The 24,620-nt window shown below is 43.3% G+C and overlaps 1 protein-coding gene across 3 annotated transcripts in view; it reads left to right on the plus strand.

Annotated features, from left to right (window-relative positions):
* Positions 1-24,620, plus strand: part of LOC135545978 (teneurin-3-like) — a 162,506-nt gene that overhangs the window by 132,245 nt on the left and 5,641 nt on the right. For 2 of the 3 annotated variants that reach the window (XM_064973998.1, XM_064974000.1), the window contains exons 17-26: positions 42-291; positions 2,795-2,815; positions 3,959-4,191; positions 5,650-5,804; positions 7,368-8,251; positions 8,630-8,805; positions 15,235-15,470; positions 16,753-17,049; positions 17,662-19,273; positions 19,523-19,653. In XM_064973998.1, the coding sequence (XP_064830070.1) occupies positions 42-291; positions 2,795-2,815; positions 3,959-4,191; positions 5,650-5,804; positions 7,368-8,251; positions 8,630-8,805; positions 15,235-15,470; positions 16,753-17,049; positions 17,662-19,273; positions 19,523-19,653 (3,995 nt within the window). The remainder of the gene's footprint in view (positions 1-41; positions 292-2,794; positions 2,816-3,958; positions 4,192-5,649; positions 5,805-7,367; positions 8,252-8,629; positions 8,806-15,234; positions 15,471-16,752; positions 17,050-17,661; positions 19,274-19,522; positions 19,654-24,620) is intronic. The other variant, XM_064974001.1, reaches the window with a different exon arrangement.

The raw sequence follows: 24,620 nt of genomic DNA on the forward strand, positions 1-24,620 counted from the left end.
GATTACATAGAAGCTCCTCTCAAGATCTTCTGTTTTCTCAGGTATCCTCTACAAAGGCAGCGGTGAGAACCAGTTCATCTCGCTGCAGCCGCCCGTCATCTCTACAGTGATGGGGAACGGTCGGCGCCGTAGCATCTCGTGCCCCAGCTGCAACGGCCAGGCCCTGGGCAACAAGCTATTGGCGCCCCTGGCCCTGGCGTGGGGCATCGACGGCAGCCTTTACGTGGGCGATTTCAACTACATCCGACGCGTCTACCCGTCGGGCAACGTCACCAGCGTCATGGAGCTCAGGTTAGTTCAGGTTCTACATGGAACCGTAATGGCGGTGCATGGTCGTTTGGTTCTGACCTTTTGACCCTCAAATTAAAGTCTGGGCCTTTGGTGGGTGTTTAGGACAAAGTGGGTTGCATGGATGTAAAATCCGCCCCTAGCCTAGTACTTAAGTAAAACGACTTTAAAGTACTACTTAAGTAGTTTTTGGGGGTATCTGAACTGCACTTTAAGAATATATTTTTGACAACTTTTACTTCACGACATTCCTAAATAATATAATGTACTTTTTAGTCTAGACTTTTTCACTGACACTTGCTACATTTTGCTCAGCAGGACAGGAAAATGGTCCAATTCCCACACTTATCAAGAGAATATCCCTGGTCATATTTACTACCTCTGATCTGGCAGACTCACTAAAGACAAATGCTTTATTTGTTATTGATGTCTGACTGTTGAAGTGTGCCCCTGGCTATGCCCCCCACCGAAAAAAAATGTGCCATCTTGTTTGCTTAACCTCTAGCGTCGAGCAATCCCGTATCCGGGAGCGTAATCATAGCCTCAAGTTCATTAGCATAATGCAACGTTAACTATTCATGAAAATCGCAAATGAAATGAAATAAATATATTGGCTCACTAGCTTAGCCTTTTATTAACAACACTGTCATCTCAGATTCTCAAAATATGCTTTTCAACCATAGCTACACAAGCATTTGTGTAAGAGTATTGATAGCTAGCATAGCATTAAGCCTAGCATTCAGCAGGCAAAATTTTCACAAAAACAAGAAAAGCATTCAAATAAAATCATTTGCCTTTGAAGAACTTCGAATGTTTTCAATGAGGAGACTCTCAGATAGATAGCAAATGTTCAGTTTTTCCAAAAAGATTATTTGTGTAGGAGAAATCGCACCGTTTTGTTCATCACCTTTGGCTCAGAAAAAAAAAGAAAATTCAGTCATTACAACGCCAAACTTTTTTCCAAATTAACTCCATAATATCGACAGAAACATCAATCCTCAAGGTGTTTTTCACATATCTATTCGATGATAAATCATTCGTGGCAGTTACCTTTCTCCTCTGAACCTAATGGAAAAGTGGATGCAGCTGGAGATTGTGCAATAATTTTGACGGCGGACACCTGGTAAATGTAGTCTCTTATGGTCAATCTTCCAATGATATGCCTACAAATACGTCACAATGCTGCAGACACGTTGGGGAAACGACAGAAAGTGTAGGCTCATTCCTGGCGCATTCACAGCCATATAAGGAGATGTTGGAACACAGCGCATTCAAAATCTGGGGCATTTCCTGTATGAAATTTCATCTTGGTTTTGCCTGTAGCATTAGTTCTGGGGCACTCACAGACAATATCTTTGGAGTTTTGGAAAGGTCAGAGTGTTTCCTTTCCAAAGCTGTCAATTATATGCATATTCAAGCATCTTTTCGTGACAAAATATCTTCTTTAAAACGGGAACGTTTTTTTATCCAAAAATTAAAAGAGCGCCCCTTTTATTGAAGAAGTTAACGTAAGGATTTGAAATTATTTATACCCATGATGCTTAAGTATATTTAAAACCTTAAACTTCTACTCAAGAGTGTTTGACTATTCTCTTGCTCGGTTGGCTAAGATGGTTGGCTTTGAGTGATATGTGTTGTTGTGAGTTCACTCCCGTCTGGTGGCAGAACAAAATGCATTCTGTTACATAAACGTGAAAGGGGTGGACGTCTGACGTGTCGTGGTCTTCTTTGAAATGTGAACCAGTGGTTTTTCCCGAGACGGTCTTAACAATGCACAGGGTGGTCATACAACTGTTGGCCTACTTGCACAGTATCCAATATGATTCACTATTTAAAAAAGTTAAAGTTAAAGTTAAGCCCACATGGTTGGATTGCTCGTTATAAAACATGTCAAATGCACATACACTACATCTGATTCCAACATCATGGGCATTATTATGGAGTTGGTCCCCCCCTTTGCTGCTATAACAGCCTCCACTCTTCTGGGAAGTCTTTCCCACTAGATGTTGGAACATTGCTAAAGGGACTTGCTTCCATTCAGCCACAAGAGCATTAGTGAGGTCAGTGAAGTAGCCACATCCACTCATTTCAAAGGGTGTCCACATCTTTTTGTGTGGACATGAAGTGTATGTACATCCGTGAGAGTACAAACAAGTCCCAACCTGGCTTGTCAACTTGGCATGCAATGGCTTGGGGTTTGGATATAAAGTTCTTGTTTTGATATGGGGCTCTGTATGGGCTCTGTGGTTAAATGGAGAACAAATGGCCCAATGGATTGCCTGGTGGGGGAGTTTTGATATTCTCCCCTCTGTTAGTTATGGGTGCAGGGTTTAACCAAGCCATAGTCTCTCTTTTCCTTTTTTGCCTCCCTTCTGCTCAACAAATCTCAATTGTCTGCTTCTTTTTTTTTGTTATGGTGTTTGTCTTAGAGTTTTAAAGTCACTAACTTGTACAGTCTCTCTGCATCTTTCTCCTTTCTGCTTCCTTCCTTTAATCCCACCCTAAGAAATAAAGATTTTAGACACAGGTAGGTGTGTTTTGTTTGCGGTTTCTCTCACTGTCTTGATGTATATTGTATATTTTTTATGAACCTCTTTCTATGGCAAATTGATAAGCCTCTAAGGCGTTATTTGATTGTGTGGTTTTTTGGCTCATAAAGGTGTCCGTTTTCATAATCCTTTTTTTCACTGTTTATTGCATTCTCACATTTATTTGGCACGTTATTCACATTCATAAGTGTCAAAGGCTTACAGTATGGGCTAATGTACCATTAAACACGAGAAGATTCACTGGGCTATCTTTATTTCCAGACAGTAAAAAAGTGTTATTCACCTTTAACAGCTTATAATTTGGTGTATTATTGGCCTCCAAGCACAGATGTTATCTCTTCTTTGAAGAGTCGGCCATTTAAATTCAGTGATATGTCTGTCGTTTAGTCATGTAAGAGGATTAATGTTAACTAGCGTCGAAAAATGTGAATGTAATTGCCTTTGACAAAAAAATAATTAAATTCAAAGTCAATACTACTATACTTGCTGTATATTGCTAATATCCAGCACCCTACATAGAAGATGATTAATTCTGTCTTTGCATCAGATGATTTTTTTCATAATGGAAGCCAGCCTTGACGATGTCTCTGCTAACTCCTTCTGAAGGAGCCCCCCACATTTTGAGGCATTTTAAAATGAATGCCAATAAGCACAACCCAACGAAATGCCATCAGTTGATGACTGTCATTAACATAAGCACATCATTCCATTATTTCCATTGGCTTCCCCTCACAGGGTAGTGATAACGATTGAAATGGTCTGGCACCCTTCAAGTTGTCACACACAAATCTGCTCCAGTCGTTTCCTGTTCAATTCTGTTATATTCACTTTGACTCCTGGTCTCTGGCTTTTCCCCACCCGTCTGTTATGAAAAAAGCCTCACACAACACAAGCCTCATCGGGCATTCACAATAACCAGAACTACATACACACAGTCTTTTCTGTGGTCATTATCATTCTGAATGTCACATTTTCTTACTATGTTATTTTGGGAAAATACCTTCAAACTAGGTTCTCTTGGGATTGTTCAAATTCGTAAAAAAAAAAACCCTGTAAAACTAGATTATTTTCTGATTGTTCATTGCGGCAGTCGCAGTAACCACATTTTCTCTCGATCATAGTAACAACCCTGCTCACCGCTATTACCTGGCCACTGACCCGGTGACTGGGCAGCTGTATGTGTCAGACACCTACTCACGGAGGATCTACCGGCCCAAGGTCCTGACGGGGATCAGGGAACTTCAGAGTAATGCGGAGGTGGTGGCAGGGACCGGGGAGCACTGTCTGCCATTTGACGAGACCCACTGTGGGGATGGAGCCAAGGCCACGGAGGCCCTGCTCACTGGGCCAAAAGGTAGGTGCCAAGCCAACATACTGGAGTGCTATTGGGTGTGCAGGCCTGCAGGCTTTTGGTCCAGCCCTGCAGTAACACATTTGATTCGAACATACAGTAATTAGCTGACTTGGATGTGTTACTGAAGGGCTGAAATTAAATCATGGTGGTTCTGGTAAAGATTGGTGGTTCACAGCACAAATGTTTTAGAAGTAATGTGTTAATATATTCTATTTAGGTAGCACTTTTCACCAGGTCAGAAAATGCTTATATAAGGGCAACTTGCATCATTCACCATACATGTGTACTGTAGCACCAACCTAGGTGTAGGATGGCAGCCATATTGTGTCTAAAAACTCACCACCGTCTGAATATTCTCAAGTTAAGAAGTTAAGTCATGGATTCTTAGTTTGTCTGGTGTGTGCTAGCCTTGAAATCCCCCAGACGTTTTCCAGACGTTTGCTGAAATATGCTCAAATGTGGCACTCTTTGTCTGTCTGAATTTTCCCCAGTGTCAAATAGCCGGCTCTCCCAGAATGCTCCCTCAGCTCTTTAATGTTTCAGGACCCAGGCAAGTTTTGGGCAGATCTAGCCAAAGGTCAAACCAAATCACTCCCCTCTAACCACTTGATTCCATTTTTTTTTGCAGATTTATTTAGAAGCTATTAAATGTCAAATGCAGAATATATACCAATTTCTCACCTCTTGTGATGAACTTGTATCACTATTTTGAGTTTAAAAATTGTGTGTGTTTACACCAGCATTTATAGCACTGATCGAAAAAAGAAATAGATGTGTATATGAGGTTTAATTGAAATCCTAGGCTCTGGTCTCTATTAGGAGCGCACATGAAGAGATGTGGAGCGTGCCACAGTTGCTAATGTATTTTCCCTATGTGGGACAAATGTCTATGGCAAGTACTCTCTCCTTGCGCTAAAACCCTTAGCCGACAATCAATCAGTCGTGCAATTTTGCCTGCTGTCGTAACCATGGCAACTGCCTGTCGCTCATCCCTTTCGTCTAAAATGGACCAAATTCGTCATTCCCCCCCCCCCCCCCCGCCTACCCATTTCACAGTTAGAGTGAAGATGGTTGATGATTGCTGGGTGTCCGAGCTGCAATTTGAGGTGAAGGAGCAACACTCATTGACACTTCACCTCTGAGTTCTGTTAATGAAGGTGGGATGTGGCGAGACAAGTGCGCCCGGCGCACATAGAGTAGGGACACAGCCTTTCCTACTTTACCCTGAGAAATTATTCAATAGCAGGAAAGCAGGCGGTTTAATTATTGAAGGATGTTCTTTTTGCAGTGACCTGAATAATGGGAAGCCAAACTCGACACTTGTATCTGTTGTGTTTTTCGTTCCACAGAGTCATGCAAGCAGAGAAAACCGAACATCTCCCATGTCTGACACATCTATCTATCTGTTATCACTTATGCATTTCTTTTATTTCCCCCTTCCCCCTTTTGCCTCGACAGGTATCGCTGTGGACAAGAATGGACTGATATACTTTGTGGACGGCACCACAATCCGGAGAGTTGACCAACACGGCATCATATCCACCCTCCTGGGCTCCAACGACCTCACGTCGGCACGCCCCCTTACCTGTGACATCAGCATGGAAATCAATCAGGTGGCTGTCAGAGTACCAGTCATGCCTCCCTCAAGCCTGTTCTGTCCTCAAGTCAGGTTCCATAGGGCTAACCTCACAGCGCCACCCTGTGGTACTCTTCTTGCCAATCTATGAGTCGCTCAGTCTTTGGAGTGTAAAATCAACAATTCCCTGCACATTATTTGAGGGCTCGCAAATTTGACCAATCATTGCACTACTACTGCATACAACAGTTATCTCTGCAGTATTAGTGTATAAAAGTGTCTGATAACTGCACTACAAAAAGAGAGCTCGCAATTTTAACCAATCACTGCACTTTTACCACCTAAAATGGTTCAATCAAGCCACATGTCGACAAACCTTTTCCCCCATCAGCGCATCTTCATGGCAATTTGGACAAAATGATTGCATATTGCCATATATAATGTTAGAATTGTCGCAGCAAAATCAAGCATTTAGCCCTGCAACATTCACAAAAACTGATAATGAAAGTACTTACATAGTTAAATAATATACTTTTGGATATGTTTTTTTCTAGTGGAAAGAAAGTCATTAGGTGGCATTATATTTTTGATTAAAAGCCCCTACACACTTTCAAGTTGCTGAGGCTTATTGTTCTAGGGCAGTGTGTACCAATCTGCTCCTCAGGGACCCACAGGACTGCATATTTTTGTTTCAGCACACTAGCACATCTGATCCATACAGTCAAATAATCACCAAGCTCTTGATTAGTTGAATCAACTGTGATAGAAGTTTGTGTAGTCAGCAGCTGAATTACTATTTTCTTATTTTATTTTATTTTTGGGGGGGGTCATTCTTACCAAACAGCATGACATTTCAACACTTTTCTATCTAACAACTTTCCAAATGAATAATGAAGAAAAGAAAAGGGACGAAAAGCTTGTATCATATTAAAATGGAATGACGGGCCTCCATTACACATTTAGGGTCTCCGGAGGGGACGTTTCAGGAGTAGATTGGTGTGGAGAGTCAAACTCCACTTGGATCCTTATACAACACATTTTCCAAAATATAGTAGCATTAATCACGTAAACACAGAAATAAACAATTGGCACATTGCCTTACCTCTGCCCTTTACTCCAAGGGGACATACCAGATAATAGTTCCATGTCTGCTATCAGTACACTAAGGGAGGCTTGAAACCATCAGGCAGACAAGAATGAAACATGTCTTCAGTTAATTAAGATAGTTTGATGTTGCAACGCAACACCGATATCTTTTTGGATAGACTATCGTAACCTGAGGCATATTGTCCCATAAGAAGGCAGGCTTAATGAATGGCACTGACACAGACAGTAATGAGTTGTGTGCAGACTTGAGGGCAAAATGCCTTGTTAATAAACACTGTCTGGAAAGGATGATTAAGTATGTGTTTTTTCATAGTTTTTGACAATACTGATGTCACCCTGAAATATTTAGGAGATGGGACAATGTCACATTGATGATGTGTAGATTGACATGATCATGCAATGTAATTTATTTAGACAGGGATATCTCAATACCACATATCTGAGAGAAAGTCTCAGATCTCTGTGGTGCCTATAACAATGTCTCTATCTACAGGTGCTCCTGGAGTGGCCCACCGACCTAGCGGTCAGCCCCATGGATAACTCCCTGTACATCCTGGACAACAATGTGGTCCTACGAATCACTGAGAATGGCCAGGTCAGCATTGCAGCGGGCCGGCCCATCCACTGCCCGTTGGCTGGGATGGACCGCGGGGCAGCCGGAGGTCAAAGGGCAGCGCTGACGCCCCTGGAGTCCGCCGTTGCCATCGCCGTGTCCTACTACGGTGCCATTTTCGTCGCCGAAACCGACGAACGGAAGCTTAGTCGAATCCGAACGATATCCATCGACGGTGAAATAACACATCTGGCAGGGTCGCCCTCTGACTGTGATTGTAAGAACGACGTCAACTGCGACTGCTACCAGACCGGCGAGGGCTACGCTAAAGACGCTCGTCTCAACGTCCCATCCTCTCTGGTTGTGGCGCCTGATGGCACCCTGTACGTGGCAGACCTGGGCAACATCCGCATCCGGGCTGTCGGTAGGAACGGACCAGTGTTGACCTCTAACACCAACACCTTTGAGGTGGCGTCGCCTGATGCCCAGGAAGTGTATGTCTTTGACGCCAATGGTACCCACCAACACACCTCCAGCCTCCTGACGGGTGACTTTAAGTACACCTTCAGCTACAGCATCGAGAACGACGTTACAGCTGTGACCGATAGCAACGGGAACACCCTGAGGATCCGCCGAGATCCCAACCGCATGCCCGTGCGCATAGTTGCCCCGGACAACCAGGTCATCTGGCTGATCATGGGAACTAACGGTGGGCTAAAGACCTTGACTGCTCAGGGCCAGGAACTGGTGCTACTCACCTACCATGGTAACACTGGCCTACTGGCTACCAAGACCTCTGAAATTGGCTGGACCACATTCTACGAGTGAGTATACAGAAGTAGGAGGGACTGATTTCTCCAATGGCAGAGTAGACCTTCACTTTTTAGGGTGGTGAGAGCCTGACTAGATAAATACTTGATCATAAAATAAGCTAATCCGTTGCTGCTTTGCACTTACAATGAATGTATATTCATGTTTTAATTTGGTGGCAGTCAGTGTCTTCCTTCACATTGACACACAATCTGAAGTTTGCCTACAGTGTCAAATTTGATCCTTTTAAAGGTTTTTCTACCAAATTACGTGAAAAGAGACCGTGTGGGGACTGTGTGTGATGTTGTTGCCTAGATACTCTCGACAAAATGACACAATGACAAAATGACACAATGATCACCTTTACATGAACTTCTCCCTCTATCTTTCAGGTATGACAGCGAAGGCAGGATAATGAACGTGACATTCCCCACGGGAACAGTGAAAACCCTGTACACCGAAATCTACAAGGCCTTGACTGTGGACATTGAGAGCTCCTTGACGGAAGAGGAAATGAGTATTACCACCAATACCTCCACCATCCGTGCCTTCTATACACTGGCTCAGGGTAATGGCGTCCCCATTATTCTCAGCCAAAACTGTTTGGTAGAGTTTGTGCATGTCGCCAATGCCGTTTAAGATTAGGGGGACAATGTTGTTTTTATGAGCATGGCCTTATTTGTATTACAGCATATTGGACGATTGTCATTCATATTCCATTCACCCTACTCAATGTAACATCGATAGGTTTAGGCTAATACATGATACTTAATTGTCCCTATGCCCACCATGAGATTGCAACAACCTAGCCTACGCTTAAAAGTTTACAATGTAGGTGCACAGGTCGAGAGATAAATTTAAGTAACCAAGTAGACAAACAGTGACACATTCAATACTGCCTTGCACACTTTTGCCTGCATCGAGCTTATCTGGGGTGTAATCATTAGTACAGACAGTTGCAGACCAGAGTTTCTATTGGACAAATTCAGATATGTTTATCACCTTTTCGTTCCGTTTGCTACCAGTTAAGAAATGTTTATCAGTAGAATTGGCGGAATGAATACACCCCTGATCATCCGCAAACAGTTCACTTTCATAGCAGCCACATAAAAACAACATGATCACTTTGCTCGTTGTACAACTCCTTCTTGCATCTACGCGCTCTCCTCCTCTCACATTTTTCCTTAGCTTGTGGACTTCAGTGCACATCACAACAGCTGTCTGTGACTAGGCAATAAAACCTTTCCAAGCCAAACCTTCATACCATAACAGCTAACCGCTACACACAGCCTACATAGCTACTAGGACTAACGCGTTACTAAACCTGCTACAATCATTCAGTACAGTGTACAGCAAGCAGTTTAGCAGTTACACCGGCAGGCCCCGGTGGCAATAAATGAGTAAAACCAAAAGCTTACCTTGACTTGGAAGAGTTCCAGTGTTGAATAGCCAAAGCCAGCTATCCCTCTCTGTTTGTGCTGGGTGTTTGAGTATGCTAAACGATCTAGCTGCATTCACTAGCTAAGTAAGTGGGGGAAAAATACAATGAAATATAGCTAGCTCTCTCTCACTTGCTGCTCCTTAATTTTTAAGAAAATAATTTGTTAAAAACTGTTCAACTATTATCTTTCTCTCTCTCTTTTAGTCAGCTACTCACCACATTTTATGCACTGCAGTGCTAGCTAGCTGTAGCTTATGCTTTCAGTAACGTACGCTAAACCCATTGCATACAAATGTGCGCACCGCGACAAACGAGGCTGCAAAGAAATCTAATGGGACTGTAGTGACTGTGTTGACATCAAAATCTGGGGTGTGAACTATGTTTCTATTCAAGCGTTGATTGACATGGTAATGGCTCTATAGTATTGGAGAAAAGTTTTAAAAAACGGACCCCTCCGACGCTGTTTGTTACATTGTGACGTGTCATGGCGTAAACGTACAGCACGCATAAAGCAACTAATTCTGTCTTACAGCCTCTCTCTACCAGGTGTAGCACTTCTCTCACCTTTTAAAAACAAGAAAGGGACAGGGTAAGGGGGGATACCTAGTCACTGCAAGCTATCATGACTCAAAAGCCACTGTTTACTTCTGAAATTCGACACAAACCTTCAAATACGTATGTAATGACACATTATATAAACGCAATAGGTTTCGCTTTCCTCCCGCCGTTTTTAAACAGATCCGATGGAGCTCATTGCCTTCTTGAATCATACAGAGATGGGCATCATGAAGGTTTTCATTGATTTTGTTGGAAAGGGGAGAAATTGTGCTTTACAATGGTATTGATATTACAGTTGATCTGGAAGTATTACGTTTTTTGGGGCGCTAAAATAAGGTCAATTGTACGGACCAGCGTAATGTACAAAAGTGAGTTAGTTTACATTACTAGATTCATTCTCTGATTCTTTGATTGGGTGGACAACATGTCAGTTCATGCTGGAAGAGCTCTGATAGATTGGAGGACATCCTCTGGAAGTTGTCATGAATACTGTGTTAGTCTATAGAAGGGGGTGAGAACCATGAGCCTCCTAGGTTTTGTATTGAAGTCAATGTACCCAGAGGAGGACAGGATGGTCTTCCCATTTCTCCTCTGAGGAGCCTCCACTGGTGCATAATACATCTTATGGCAACATTTTGTGAAGTTTTTTTTCTCATTTTGGAGTGAGGGTTTTTCAGCTGTTCAGGCACACAACCTTTTTTTGGAGGCAAACCGAAGTCTAGGCCCCACTGTCGGTGATTGCTCAACAGTAGGGATTCTTCAATAAAGTCTTTGTTGTCGTTCAACAAGAGACAACTCACTGTTTTGAAAAAATTTTCATTGAGAATACTGCACCAAGCATTAGTTAGATGTAAAATTGCTCAACTAATATTTCTTCTACAAAAAAAACGTCAAAAGTAATGCTAGATTTCTTGAGTTCGATTAGATTCCATCTGGAGAACAGGAATACCTACAGTTGAAGTCGGAAGTTTACATACACTTAGATTGGAGTCATTAAAACTAGTTTTTCAACAACTCTACAAATTTCTTGTAAACAAACTATAGTTTTGGCAAGTCGGTTAGGATATCTACCTTCTGCATGACACAAGTAATTTTTCCAAAAATTGTTTACAGACAGATTATTTCACTTATAATTCACTGTATCACAATTCCAGTGGGTCAGAAGTTTACATACACTAAGTTCACTGTGCCTTTAAACAGCTTGGAAAATTCCAGAAAATTATGTCATGGCTTTAGAAGCTTCTGATAGGCTAATTTACATAATTTGAGTCAATTGGAGGTGTGCCTGTGGATGTATTTCAAGGCCTCTCTTCAAACTCAGTGCCTCTGGGCTTGACATCATGGGAAAGAAGAAAAAATATCAGCCAAAACAAATCGAAGACCTCCACAAGTCTGGTTCATCATTGGGAGCAATTTCCAAACCCCTGAAGGTACCACGTTCATCTATACAAACAATGGTACGCAAGTATAACACCATGGGACCATGCAGCCATCATACAGCTCAGGAAGGAGATGCGTTCTGTCTCCTAGAAAAGTGCAAATCATTCCCAGAACAACAGCAAAGGACCTTGTGAAGATGCTGGAGGAAACGTGTACAAAAGTACATATATCCACAGTAAAACGAGGCCTATATCGACATAACCTGAAAGGCCTCTCGGCAAGGAAGAAGACACTGCTCCAAAACCGCCATACAAAAAGCCAGACTATCGTTTGCAACTGCACATGGGAACAAAGATCATACTTTTTGGAGACAATTAGTCTAGTCTGATGAAACAAAAGTAGAACTGTTTGGCCATAATGAACATTGTTATGTTTGGAGAAAAAAGGGGTGGGGGGCTTGCAAGCCGAAGAACACCATCCCAACCGTGAAGAACAGGGGTGGCAGCATCATGTTGTGGGGGTGCTTTTCTGCAGGATGGGCTGGTGCACTTCACAAAATAGATGGCATCATGAGGCAGGAAGATCATGTGGATGTATTGAAGCAACATCTCAATACATCAGTCAGGAAGTTAAAGCTTGGTCGCAAATGGGTCTTCCAAATGGACCGTGACCCCAGGCAGACTTCCAGAGTTGTGGCAAAATGGCTTAAGGACAACAAAGGCAGGGTATTGGAGTAGCCATCACAAAGCCCTGACCTCAATCCAAAAGTATTATTCTAACATTTCATATTCTTACAATAAAGTGGTGAATCTAACTGACCTAAGACAGGCAATTTTTACTAGGATTAAATGCCAGGAATTGTAAAAAACTGAGTTTAAATGTATTTGGCTGAGATGTATTGTTGAATTTATTATGGATTTATTATGGATAAATGAATAAACAATATCCCCATTTTAATTAGAATTGTATCTAGGTAAACTTATACTGTTTTATAAGTGATTGACAATATGAGTTCATACGAATGGATTGTGTGACAGGACATGGAGTAATAAAAAGTTAATGAACACCATTCCAACTAGGCAGGAACAAATGGGTTGTGGACTGTGTAAACACATAAGGTCGTTAGCCTATGGTTGACCCAACTGAAACTTAGCTCTGGGGTTTTTAGATAAGGCAGTGAGTGCATTCCTAGGTTTGCTGTTAATTATAACTGTCAGTTCAGTGGTGATCGATAATGTTGAGGGGTCAAAAGTTATCTGGGAGTGTGTTAGTAAGTTAGAATTAACTTTTCACCTTACTTTGTCCCGGTCGAGAGGAGGGGATTCAGTTAAAGCAGTGAAATGACGTCATGATCTGTATATAAACTGCTGCACGTGTTTAAGTGGTAGCGCGCTCCGAGAATAAATTCTATTACCTATTATTGAAAGACTGGCCTGCAACTATTTTATGCAAACAAGAAATCTTACAAATTCTCATAAAATAGATTAAGGGCTTTCAATTGATGAAAGCACATTGGCATAATTAAATTATACTAACATGTATGTAAACTTCTGACTTCAAATGTACATGAAAATGCTTTTCATTGACTATAGCTCAGCCTTCAACTCCATAGTATCCTCCAAGCTTATCATTAAGCTCGGGGCCCTGCTTCTGAACCCCGCCCTGTGCAACTGGTTCCTGGATTTCCTGACGTAGGAAACATCACCTCGACTTCGCTGATCCTCAACACCGGGGCCCCACAAGGGTGCGTGCTCAGCCCCCTCCTGTACTCCCTGTTCACCCATGACTGCATGGCCACGGACACTTGCAACTCAATCATCAAGTTTGCAGACTACTCAACAGTAGTAGGTCTGATTACCAACAATGACGAGACAGGGAGGAGGTGAGGGCCCTAGCGGAGTGGTACCAGGAACATAACCTCTCCCTCAACGTCAACAAAATGAAGGAGCTTGATGGGACTGCATTGGAGAAAGTGGAAAGCTTCAAGTTCCTCGGAGTACACATCACTGACAATCTGAAATGGTCCACCCACACAGACAGTGTGAAAAACACCAAAGGAAAGATGCCCAGGGTCCCTGCTCATCTGTGTGAATGTGCCTTAGGCATGCTGCAAGGAGGCATGAGGACTGCAGATGTGGCCAGGGCAATAAATAGCAATGTCCGTACTGTGAGACGCCTAAGACAGCGCTACAAGGAGACAGGACGGACAGCTGATCGTCCTCGCAGTGGCAGACCACGTGTAACAACACCTACACAGGATCAGTACATCCGAACTTCACACCTGCGGGACAGGTACAGGATGGCAACAACAACTGCCAGAGTTACACCAGGAACGCACAATCCCTCCATCAGTGCTCATACTGTCCGCAATAGGCTAAGAGAGGCTGGACTGAGTGCTTGTATCCCTGTTGTAAGGCAGGTCCTCACCAGACATCACCGGCAACAATATCGCCTATGGGAACAAACCCACCATCGCTGGACCAGACAGGACTGGCAAAAGTGCTCTTGACTGACGAGTCATGGTTTTGACTCACCAGGGGTGATGGTGGTATTCACATTTTTCATCGAAGGAATGAGCGTTACACGGAGGCCTGTACTCTGGAGCGGGATCGATTTGGAGGTGGAGGGTCTGTCATGGTCTGGGGCGGTGTGTCACAGCATCATCGGACTGAGCTTGTTGTCATTGCAGTCAATCTCAACGCTTTGCATTACAGGGAAGACATCCTCCTCCCTCATGTGGTACCCTTCCTGCAGGCTCATCCTGACATGACCCTCCAGCATGACAATGCCACCAACCATACTGCTCGTTCTGTGTGTGATTTCCTTCAAGACAGGAATGTCGGTGAAGAGCAAAGAGCCCGGACCGCAAGAGCCCGGATCTCAATCCCATAGAGCACGTCTGGGACCTATTGGATCGGAGGGTGAGGGCTTGTTAGATACTACTGCACTGTTGGAGCTAGGAACATAAGCATTTCACTAGACCCGCAATAACATCTGCTAAATATGTGTATGTGACCAATAAAATTTGATTTGATTTGATTAATTCTGTCTATTTTGAGGAAGTGTATACTGGCTACGTCGTCTCAAAGTGGACAAACGGTACTCTTGCCGCTTTTTGCTCATTTTTCAAGCAAAGGTCTTTGAAGGGAGTATGCAAGCACACTCGTTTTGTTCGCCTAGCCGACTTCGGCTAGCTGCCAGCCGAACTGAAGCATGCTGACAGTCTTGCTGATACACAAACAGTTCAGGCTGCCTTTTTGAATGTGTTTTTTTGTCATTGTTGCTGGGGTCTCAGAGCAATGTTGAGTAAGCTTAAGTCATGTATCATTATGGGTGAGCGGATTTACTCCTTCAGTGTGTGGGGTGAGCCGAAACCTTGTATCGTAACTTTTTGTATTGTGTTTCAAGCTATTTAGTGAATTGTTCAATTTATTGTAGTTCCATAGTCCTTTTCTAATGTTTGTCTGTCTGTTTTTCTATTGGAAGGTAGTGTTATTGTTATCTACCACGACATAGGCAAGATTTCCCTTAGTATCCACAACAATGATTTATAATCACAACACTTAGTACAATGTTATCAATCATGTTATCAATAATGATCAATTATTACATTTTCAGATCAATGTAGAAGCAGTTATCAGGTGGGCTATGATAACTCTCTGAGGATCACCTATGCCAACGGAATGGACACCCACTACCAGACTGAGCCCCACATCCTGGCGGGCACTGCCAACCCCACAGTGGCACGGCGCAACATGAGTTTGCCAGGGGAGAGTGGGCAGAATCTGGTTGAGTGGCGCTTCCGCAAGGAGCAGGCCAGGGGCAAAGTCATCGTTTTTGGGCGCAAGCTACGGGTGTGTTTCACTGTTTTATTCATAAAAGTTTCACTTGCTAGCAAGACCAACTGTGACACTTGACTCCCTGGCTGCATTCAGATTTGGTCACTGCTAAATTCCTAAATTTGAACCGCAGTGGCTATACAGTAACATGCTATACATGACATCGGAGCTCTGTTGCTTCACAGCGCTGTATGGGTTTTGACTGACAGCCCTTCTGAACCTGAGCAGCACGCGCGACAAGACGGTGCCCCCATCCCTCCCGCTAATTTGGGCAACTTTTGCTAACGTTTTGTTGTCTGAGTGAGGGAAGTGCTGTACATTAAGAGGACTCTACACATTTTGAAAGATGAGGCTTTCAGGATTATAATAAGTACCGCTTTGACGTCATACAGTCGAGCTAAACACCTGGCCAAATGTGCACTCAACATTTCCATATCATAAAGTTCATGTCATAAACAGTGTTGACGTTCATGATCACTATGTTTGTTGTACAGTTACTGGATGACATGTTGTCAACAGGATGAGGCTGCTTGTCTATTGTGAAGAAAATTTGCAGCGACACATATGCCTGAAGGCATTCCTTTCTATGCTCACCAAAATTATGATGCGTTTCCCTGAATTGCAAGCTTAACACTTCAGTATCGTATTTTATAACTCAAATGATGCCCAACTGACCTAGATTGTGACGTATAATGGACCCTTTTTGGATTGCGAAAACAGCAACAGTAATTGTGTGATGGCAGGGATGCAGGCTTTTGTTCCAAACAAAACTACAAGTGTACTTGCTCTCGTTCCTTAACGGCACAGCTAGGAGTGCTCAAAGAGCACCTTATAGTTGAATACTTCTTTTGCACAATAAAATCAACAGTGTAATGTTTGGATTCAGTCTTGTGTCAGCTTTGGTCTAATAATTTTCAGATAATCGCCAAACTGTTCCCTTTCAATTGTTACTAAGGTTATGCATTTCTTCTTCTTCAGAAAAAATGTTAATTGTCACCTATCCATATAAGCCAATCCTAAAGGGTTAACAGCCATTTTGTCCCCATTAAATTTAAGGAGGGAGGAGGGTGGGATTTAAGACTTGCTGCGCAAATGCCAGAGTTTAATGATGCCTTTGAAGGAGCTGTTAATCTCCTCACACTGAATGCCAAAGAGCGGCAATCACACTAAATGCCACTTTAACAAGCATCCAAACAGAACTATAAGTGCCCTCTGTGACTGACTGAAAAGCCTCATTGTCTGTTTTGTTTTGTTTTGTCTGGGCTTTGATCGCAATACACATATTACCAACTAACAGGTGAACGGCCGGAACATTCTGTCGGTTGATTACGACCGTACGCTGAGGACGGAGAAGATATATGACGACCACAGGAAGTTCCTGCTGAAGATTATCTATGATGCCACTGGCCACCCTGTGCTGTGGGTGCCCAGCAGTAAGATGCTGCCCGTGAACGTCAGCCTGAGCAGCAATGGGCAGATCAATGCCCTCCAGAGGGGGCCGACCACGGAGCGGTTGGAGTATGACAGTCAGGGACGCCTCGTGTCCAGAGTGTTTGCTGACGGGAAGAGGTGGAGTTACACATATCTGGACAAGGTGAGGGTTGAAGCGACTCTATAGAATGCTTTGGTTTCTCCACTGGTCGATCAATGCACAAACAAAAATGGAGTACTTTTGATGGTAATTATTGAAATCGAGGCCACACACACACCTTGCTGAAGCAGAACTTTTAAATCTCACACACACACACAGTCACACATAATGTACTTGCCCACATTAGAGCTGCTCATTATGTTAACTTCTCGCAGAACTTAAAATAAGTGAGATAACTTAGTGCCGGACTCAGTTCCAAGGTCTTTTCCTCATGCAAAACCATGCAGAGATTTCCTCGCCCTCCTTGAGCTCATCGCGTGACTGGGATAGGCCGTGTCAACAGAGAAACATGGGGCACACTGAAAGGGTGGCAGCCCACTGAAAGCAATTCTAGCATCCAAAGTGCATATTAATTAACTGTTAAGTCTGCAAAAATTCTATGAGACAGAAATAATCGTGAGAATGTCTGACGCAATTGTTTAGGCTATTTAGTGAGCTGGTGGTGTATATATAATTATTTGTATTCATAAAACATAGCTTTTGTGGACCGTATAAAAATGAATATTTAAAGACCTGAAAATCATTTTGTTCTCCCTTCCCTCATCTTTCCTCTAGTCGATGGTGCTCCTGCTCCACAGCCAGCGTCAGTACATCTTCGACTTTGACTCTCAGGATCGGCTATCTGCAGTCACCATGCCTAGTGTGGCACGCTACACCATGCAGACGGTCCGCTCGGTGGGCTACTACCGCAACCTCTTTCACCCACCCGACAGCAATGCCTCTGTCGCTGTGGACTACAGTGAGGACGGCCTCCTCCAGCGAGTGGTGCACTTGGGGACGGGACGCCAGGTCCTCTACAAGTATCGGCGACAGAACAAGCTAGCTGAAGTCCTGTATGACATCACACGGGTCAGCTTCACCTATGACGAGATGGCGGGCGTGCTAAAGACGGTCAACCTGCAGAACGAGGGTTTTATATGTTCGATCCGCTATCGTCAAGTGGGCCCCTTGGTGGACCGGCAGATCTTCCGCTTCAGCGAGGACGGCATGGTCAACGCCCGCTTTGACTACACCTATGACAGCAGCCTGCGCATTACGAGCGTGCAGGGTGTCATCAATGAGACCCCACTGCCCATCGACCTCTACCAGTTCGACGACATATCCGGCAAAGTCGAGCAGTTCGGCAAGTTCGGCGTCATCTACTATGACATCAACCAGATCATTTCCACGGCTGTTATGACCTACACAAAGCACTTTGACGCCCACGGACGGATCAAAGAGATTCAGTACGAGATCTTCCGATCCCTCATGTACTGGATCACTTTCCAGTACGATGATGCGGGGCGATGTACCAAGAGGGAGATCAAGATCGGACCGTTTGCCAACACCACCAAGTACGGCTACGAGTATGATGTGGATGGCCAGCTCCAGACAGTCTACCTCAATGACAAGGTCATGTGGCGCTACACCTACGACCTGAATGGCAACCTCCACCTACTGAACCCAGGTAACGGTGCCCGCCTGCTCCCCCTGCGCTACGATCTCCGCGACCGCATCACCCGCCTGGGAGACGTACAGTACCGCATGGACGAGGATGGCTTCCTCCGCCAGCGAGGCTCTGAGATCTTTGAGTACAACTCCAAAGGCCTCCTGGCGCGCGTCTATAGCAAGAGCAACAGCTGGATCATCCAGTACCGCTACGACGGCCTGGGCCGAAGGGTGTCCACCAAGGCCAGCCTGGGGCAGCACCTGCAATACTTCTACGCAGACCTGAGCTACCCCAGCAGAATCACCCACGTTTACAATCACTCCAGCTCTGAGATCACCTCAATGTACTATGACCTGCAGGGCCACCTGTTTGCCCAGGAGATCAGCAGCGGAGAGGAGTACTACATCGCCTGTGACAACACCGGAACCCCTCTTGCCGTATTCACCAGCAACGGCCTCCTGATCAAGCAGGTCCAGTACACGGCGTACGGGGAGATCTACTTTGACTCCAACCCGGACTTTCAACTGGTGCTGGGGTTCCACGGGGGACTCTATGATCCGCTGACCAAATTGTTGCATTTTGGTGAGAGGGACTATGACATTATGCCCGGCAGGTGGACTGTGCCTGACATCAGCACGTGGAAACGAGTGGGGAAAGAGCCAGGTCCTTTTAATCTCTATATGTTCAGAAACAACAACCCCATCAGCAAAGTACATGAAGTGAGAGAATATGTGGCAGGTAGGATATTTATTCACTTTTATTTTACTTCGTCATATTTAATGTGCACGGAGTATATACATGTTATTCAAATGTGCTATTCAAAAGATTAAATGTTTATACGTGCTTTGTTCATGAATGTATAACCAGCTTAATAATGTTAACTAAGACACAAAATACTTATATTATAAAACATTTTCCATATTTGTTTATGACATAACCATGCCATGAAATATTTATTATGACTCTGCCCTTATTTGTCCGATGTAGATGTGAATAGCTGGCTAGTGACCTTTGGGTTCCATCTACACAACACCATTCCTGGCTTCCCAGTCCCAAAGTTTGACCTGACCCACCCCTCCTATGAACTGAAGAAGAGCCAGCTTTGGGACGATCTACCGGTTGGTTTCATATCTGACATGATTTCCAAATCTCAGTTATTGTCATGCTATTTGCAGTCCATATATTAGGTAAATGTATAGTAAACAGGGTGATCTAGAAGACCATAGTTGTTTGCTGGCTGAATATCAAGCACTCCCGGGATGAAAAGATGCATGCTCTACAGTTTTCTATTAGAGCAATGTTTTTAATTGGAATGCTATTTAGCCCATAGCATCCCATTTAATTGGACAGCTTTTGCATAGGAACAAGTACAAATTACATTTATTCTTTGATTATAGTTTTTCCCAATTGTTAACACACGTTTGCTGAAACTACATCTCAGGTACACTAAACAGTTAGCCAATTTCCCTAAACGCCGCAATCAAAATCATGTACTCCCTTCTCATAATGAAACTCTGCATACAAATGAGACATACCGTCATTTTCCGGACTATAACGCTTTGAACCTTGCGGCTTATACAATGACGCGGCTAATTTATGGATTTTTCCCGCTTTCACAAGATTCATGCCGCCAAAAAACTGAGCACCGTCACATAATGTGACGTAAATCGAGCGTGCTCAAACTTCCCATCATTCTGATTACGGTAGTCATTTTGTCACCCTCATCCTGGCAAAGACACGGAGAAATGCATATGATGCAGCTTTCAAGTTGAAAGCGATCGATCTGGCTGTTGGAAAAGGAAATAGAGCTGCTGCATGGGAGCTTGGCCTTAATGAGTCGATGATAAGACATTGGAAACAGCAGCTTGAGGAACTGACAAAAAGACAACAAAACCTTTCAGAGGGAAGAAAAGCAGATGGCCCAAACTAGAAAATGAGCTTGAAGACTGGGTCAACACACAGAGAGCAAACGGCCGATGTGTTTCAACTGTGCAGATCCGACTGAAAGCCAAAACAATCGCCACCGCAATGAAGTTTGAGGATTCTAGAGGTGGACCATCGTGGTGTCTAAGATTTATGATACGTAAAGGCCTGTCCATCAGGGTACGGATGAGTCTGTGTCAGCAGCTCCCTCCCGACTACGAGGAAAAAGTGTCAAACTTCCGCAAATTCACTGATGCAAAGATAGCGGAGCATTCCATCGGCCCGCACGACATCATAAATATGGATGAGTTTCCTCTGACGTTAGACATGCCTCTCACTCGGACTGTCAACAGGAAGGGCGAATCATCCGTCACGCTGAAAACAACTGGGCATGAAAAAACGCACTTCACCTGTGTTCTGAGCTGCACGGCATCGGGAGAAAAGCTTCCACCGATGTTGATTTTTAAACGCATGACGATGCCAAAAGAAAAATTCCAGAGAGGAATTGTTGTGAAAGTCAACAAGAAAGGATTGGTGACGGAAGGCCTAATGCATGAATGGCATACGGAGTGTTACGGCAAGCGACCGGGAGGATTCTTTCACAAGAACAAGACATTGCTCGTGTTGGACAGCATGAGGGCCCACATAACAGATTCTGTGAAAGAAAACATCAAGAGGACAAACTCAATTCCAGCTGTGATTCCTGGGGGCACAACAAAGTATTTGCAGCCACTCAACATCAGTGTAAATCGTGCATTTAAGGTGGCGCTCCGTGTTCAGTGGGAGGCTTGGATGACAAGTGGGGAGAAATCCTTCACTAAAATGGGCCGCATGCGAAGAGCAACTTATGGTAAAGTCTGCCAGTGGGACCTGACAGCGTGGAGCATTCTCAAAAAAATCCACTATCATCAACGGGTTTCGAAAGGCTGGACTTGCTGCGTGTTGAAGAGGGCAGCATGTGCTCAGCGGGGAATTTGCCTCCGGATGAAAGTGATGAGAGCGACAATGAAAACGATCCAACATCTGATGAAGCAATTCTGAGGCTATTCAACTCCGACACAGAAGGAGATGACTTCAGTAGATGCCTACTGGAGAACTTATTTGTATTGCTTTTAATCTTTTTAATGAATTTATCTTAACACTTTCTTCTAGCTAGCTATTTGTGTAGGTAGCTATCAAGTAAACCCAATGATAGTGACCAATGACTTTCTTGGTAGGCTACTGTTTACTGCTATTTTCTAAATTTTTGTTACAAGTCATGTTTCATTTAAAAGCCTATTTACTTTTGTTACAAGCCGTGTTTCGTTTAAAAGCCTATTTATTTTTGTTACAAGCCGTGTTTCGTTTAAATGCCTATTCATTTTTGTAACAAGCAGTGTTTCGTTTAAATGCCTATTCATTTTTGTAACAAGCAGTGTTTCGTTTAAAAGCCTATTTATTTTTGTTACAAGCCGTGTTTCGTTTAAAGGCTGTGTAAAGTTCATTTGTTTCAATGTACCGGTAGGCACCTGCGGCTTATAGACCCGTGCGGCTTATTTATGTACAAAATACTTTTTTTTTTTATTCAGTGGGTGCGGCTTATATTCAGGTGCGCTTAATAGTTCAGAAATTACGGTACAAACAAATAAAAGGAATCTAACTTAGTGACAACCCAGATCACACTAATGTGTCATATTCAATACTGTATATTGTTTGTGTATACTCAAACAAGAAAGTCACACAAATGCAAACATTTTTGTTTTAGACTTCAACATGACTCAATACATTTTAAACAGCATACTGTAAGCACACATACAGTAAAAATGCAAATGTACATTAAATATACACTACCAGTCAAATAACCTCTGCTAAATATGTGTATGTGACCAATAAAGCTACAGTATACATAGCGACAGTATACATAACTCCCTGGCAATAGACTCACCTTGTGCTGTGCTCACTTGAACAGGAAGGTGGCACGACGGTCCTTCATGAGCAAATGTTGTCATCAAAGTCTGGCATTCTCTGGATTTATGGTGCTTTCAAAACAACTTGAGGCCGGATTTACAACTCCGAGTTGAATGACCATCATCATGAATCAAATCGACAATCTACTGGCAAATCCTTTTTAATCCTTGTCATGTGAAGATAAATTATAGGTAAAACATATCGGTGCACATCGGCCATAAATATTACACAACAAGTTAGAAATCTCAAATTCAACGAGTGGTTTGGAAGGAATCAGTGACAGCGGCCGTGTGGTCATAAATGTGGAATTAAGGGGCTCCTTTTCCAAGTTTAAAATGATAAACATTCAACATTGGTCATGCTGTCAACGAAGCATTATTTGTGCCGCACTCAAAACAACTGTTAACTCGGGAACTGCAAAAATTTGACTTCAGTGAGTTCAAGACAATTGGGATGTCAGGAATAAACGAGGTCCAAGCAGTAAAATACTGCCAACTAAGATTTTAAAAGTATGATGTTGACATGATCAGTCCATTCAAAGCTACTGTACATATAACGTCAATTTATCTGTGGCCAATGACCTTGAGCCTTCTTGGATGGGCACATCTAATGTAACACTATGGCAGCACCCAAAGGGCTAGAATTTTCAAGGTTTCCTCTTAGACTTTGCGGTGACGTAGTGTCCCCATGAGTGACATAACACAGAGCCAATCACGGCCCAGCGCTCCGTATTTTCTGCTGGCTTGCCCCACCCCCACAGAAAGCACTGAGCTAGGCTGAAACATGCATTTTGGACCTGCCTTACTCAAGAAACAAAAAAAGAGCTCATGTTTGTATGAGGCCTTATTAACTCAATGGTATATATTATGTTTTACATTGTTTGCAAACTGATATGTGATACGAATTAATGCCAGAATAACATGCAGAACAGGCGAGCCCCAAGATGGGGGCTATGGTTTTCAATAATTTGATGTTGGATTTCACACACTCTTAAGGCATTATTTACAACTTCCATTTGCACAATGGCAGGCTCCTGTTCGTCTGTAAATAGACGCATTCTACCACCACGTGGTGGTCGTCTTTCAGTCCTACAAAAACAAAATAGCACATAGTACAGTAAACACTACAGTAAAACAGTATACAAGATAAACATGTTACAAAGTAGTATCGCTACAAATTTCATGCATACTGTAACGGTTCTCTTCTTCCTCCTCCTCTGAAGAGGTGTAGCAAGGATCGGACCAAAATGCGGCGTAGTTGGTGTTCATTGTTTTTTAATAAAGGAAAAACTCAAACATGAACATAATACAAAACAATAAACGCGAAAAACCAAAACAGTCCTCTCTGGTGCAACAAACACAAAGACAGGAACAATCACCCACAAACACACAGTGAAACCCAGGCTACCTAAGTATGATTCTCAATCAGAGACAACTAATGACACCTGCCTCTGATTGAGAACCATACTGGGCCAAAACATAGAAATACCCAAATCATAGAAAAACAAACATAGGCTGCCCATCCCAACTCACGCCCTGACCATACTAAATAATGACAAAACAAAGGAAATAAAGGTCAGAACGTGACACATACAGTGCATTGGGAAAGTATTCAGACCTTTTCACTTTTTCCACATTTTGTTATGTTACAGCCTTATGCTGAAATTGATTACATAAAAACAAATCTCATCAGTCTACACAAAATACCCCATAAGGACAAAGCGCAAATGTATGTTTTTATGTATAAATGTATAAAAGAAACAGAAATACCTTGTTTACATATGTATTCAGACCCTTTGCTCTGACACTCAAAATTGAGCTCAAGTATCCTGTTTCCATCCTTGAGATGTTTCTACAACTTGATTGGAGTCCACCTGTGGTAAATTCAATTGATTGGTCATGATTTGGAAAGGCAATATACGGTCCCACAGTTGACAGTGCATGTCAGAGCAAAAACCAAGTCACAGTGGAAGGAATTGTCCGTAGAGCGACAGGATTGTGATCTTAGGAAGGGTACCAAAACATTTCTGCAGCATTGAAGGTCCAACAAGAACACAGAATTTTGGAACCACCAAGACTCTTCCTAGAGCTGGCCGCACAGCCAAACTGAGCAATCGGGGGAGAAGGGCTATCGGGGGAGAAGGGCCACTTTGACAGAGCTCCAGAGTTCCTCTGTGGAGAAGGGAGAACCTTCCAGTAGTACAACCGTCTCTGCA

Source organism: Oncorhynchus masou, chromosome 9 (genome assembly GCF_036934945.1).
Source record: "Oncorhynchus masou masou isolate Uvic2021 chromosome 9, UVic_Omas_1.1, whole genome shotgun sequence".
Taxonomy (NCBI): Eukaryota; Metazoa; Chordata; class Actinopteri; order Salmoniformes; family Salmonidae; genus Oncorhynchus; species Oncorhynchus masou.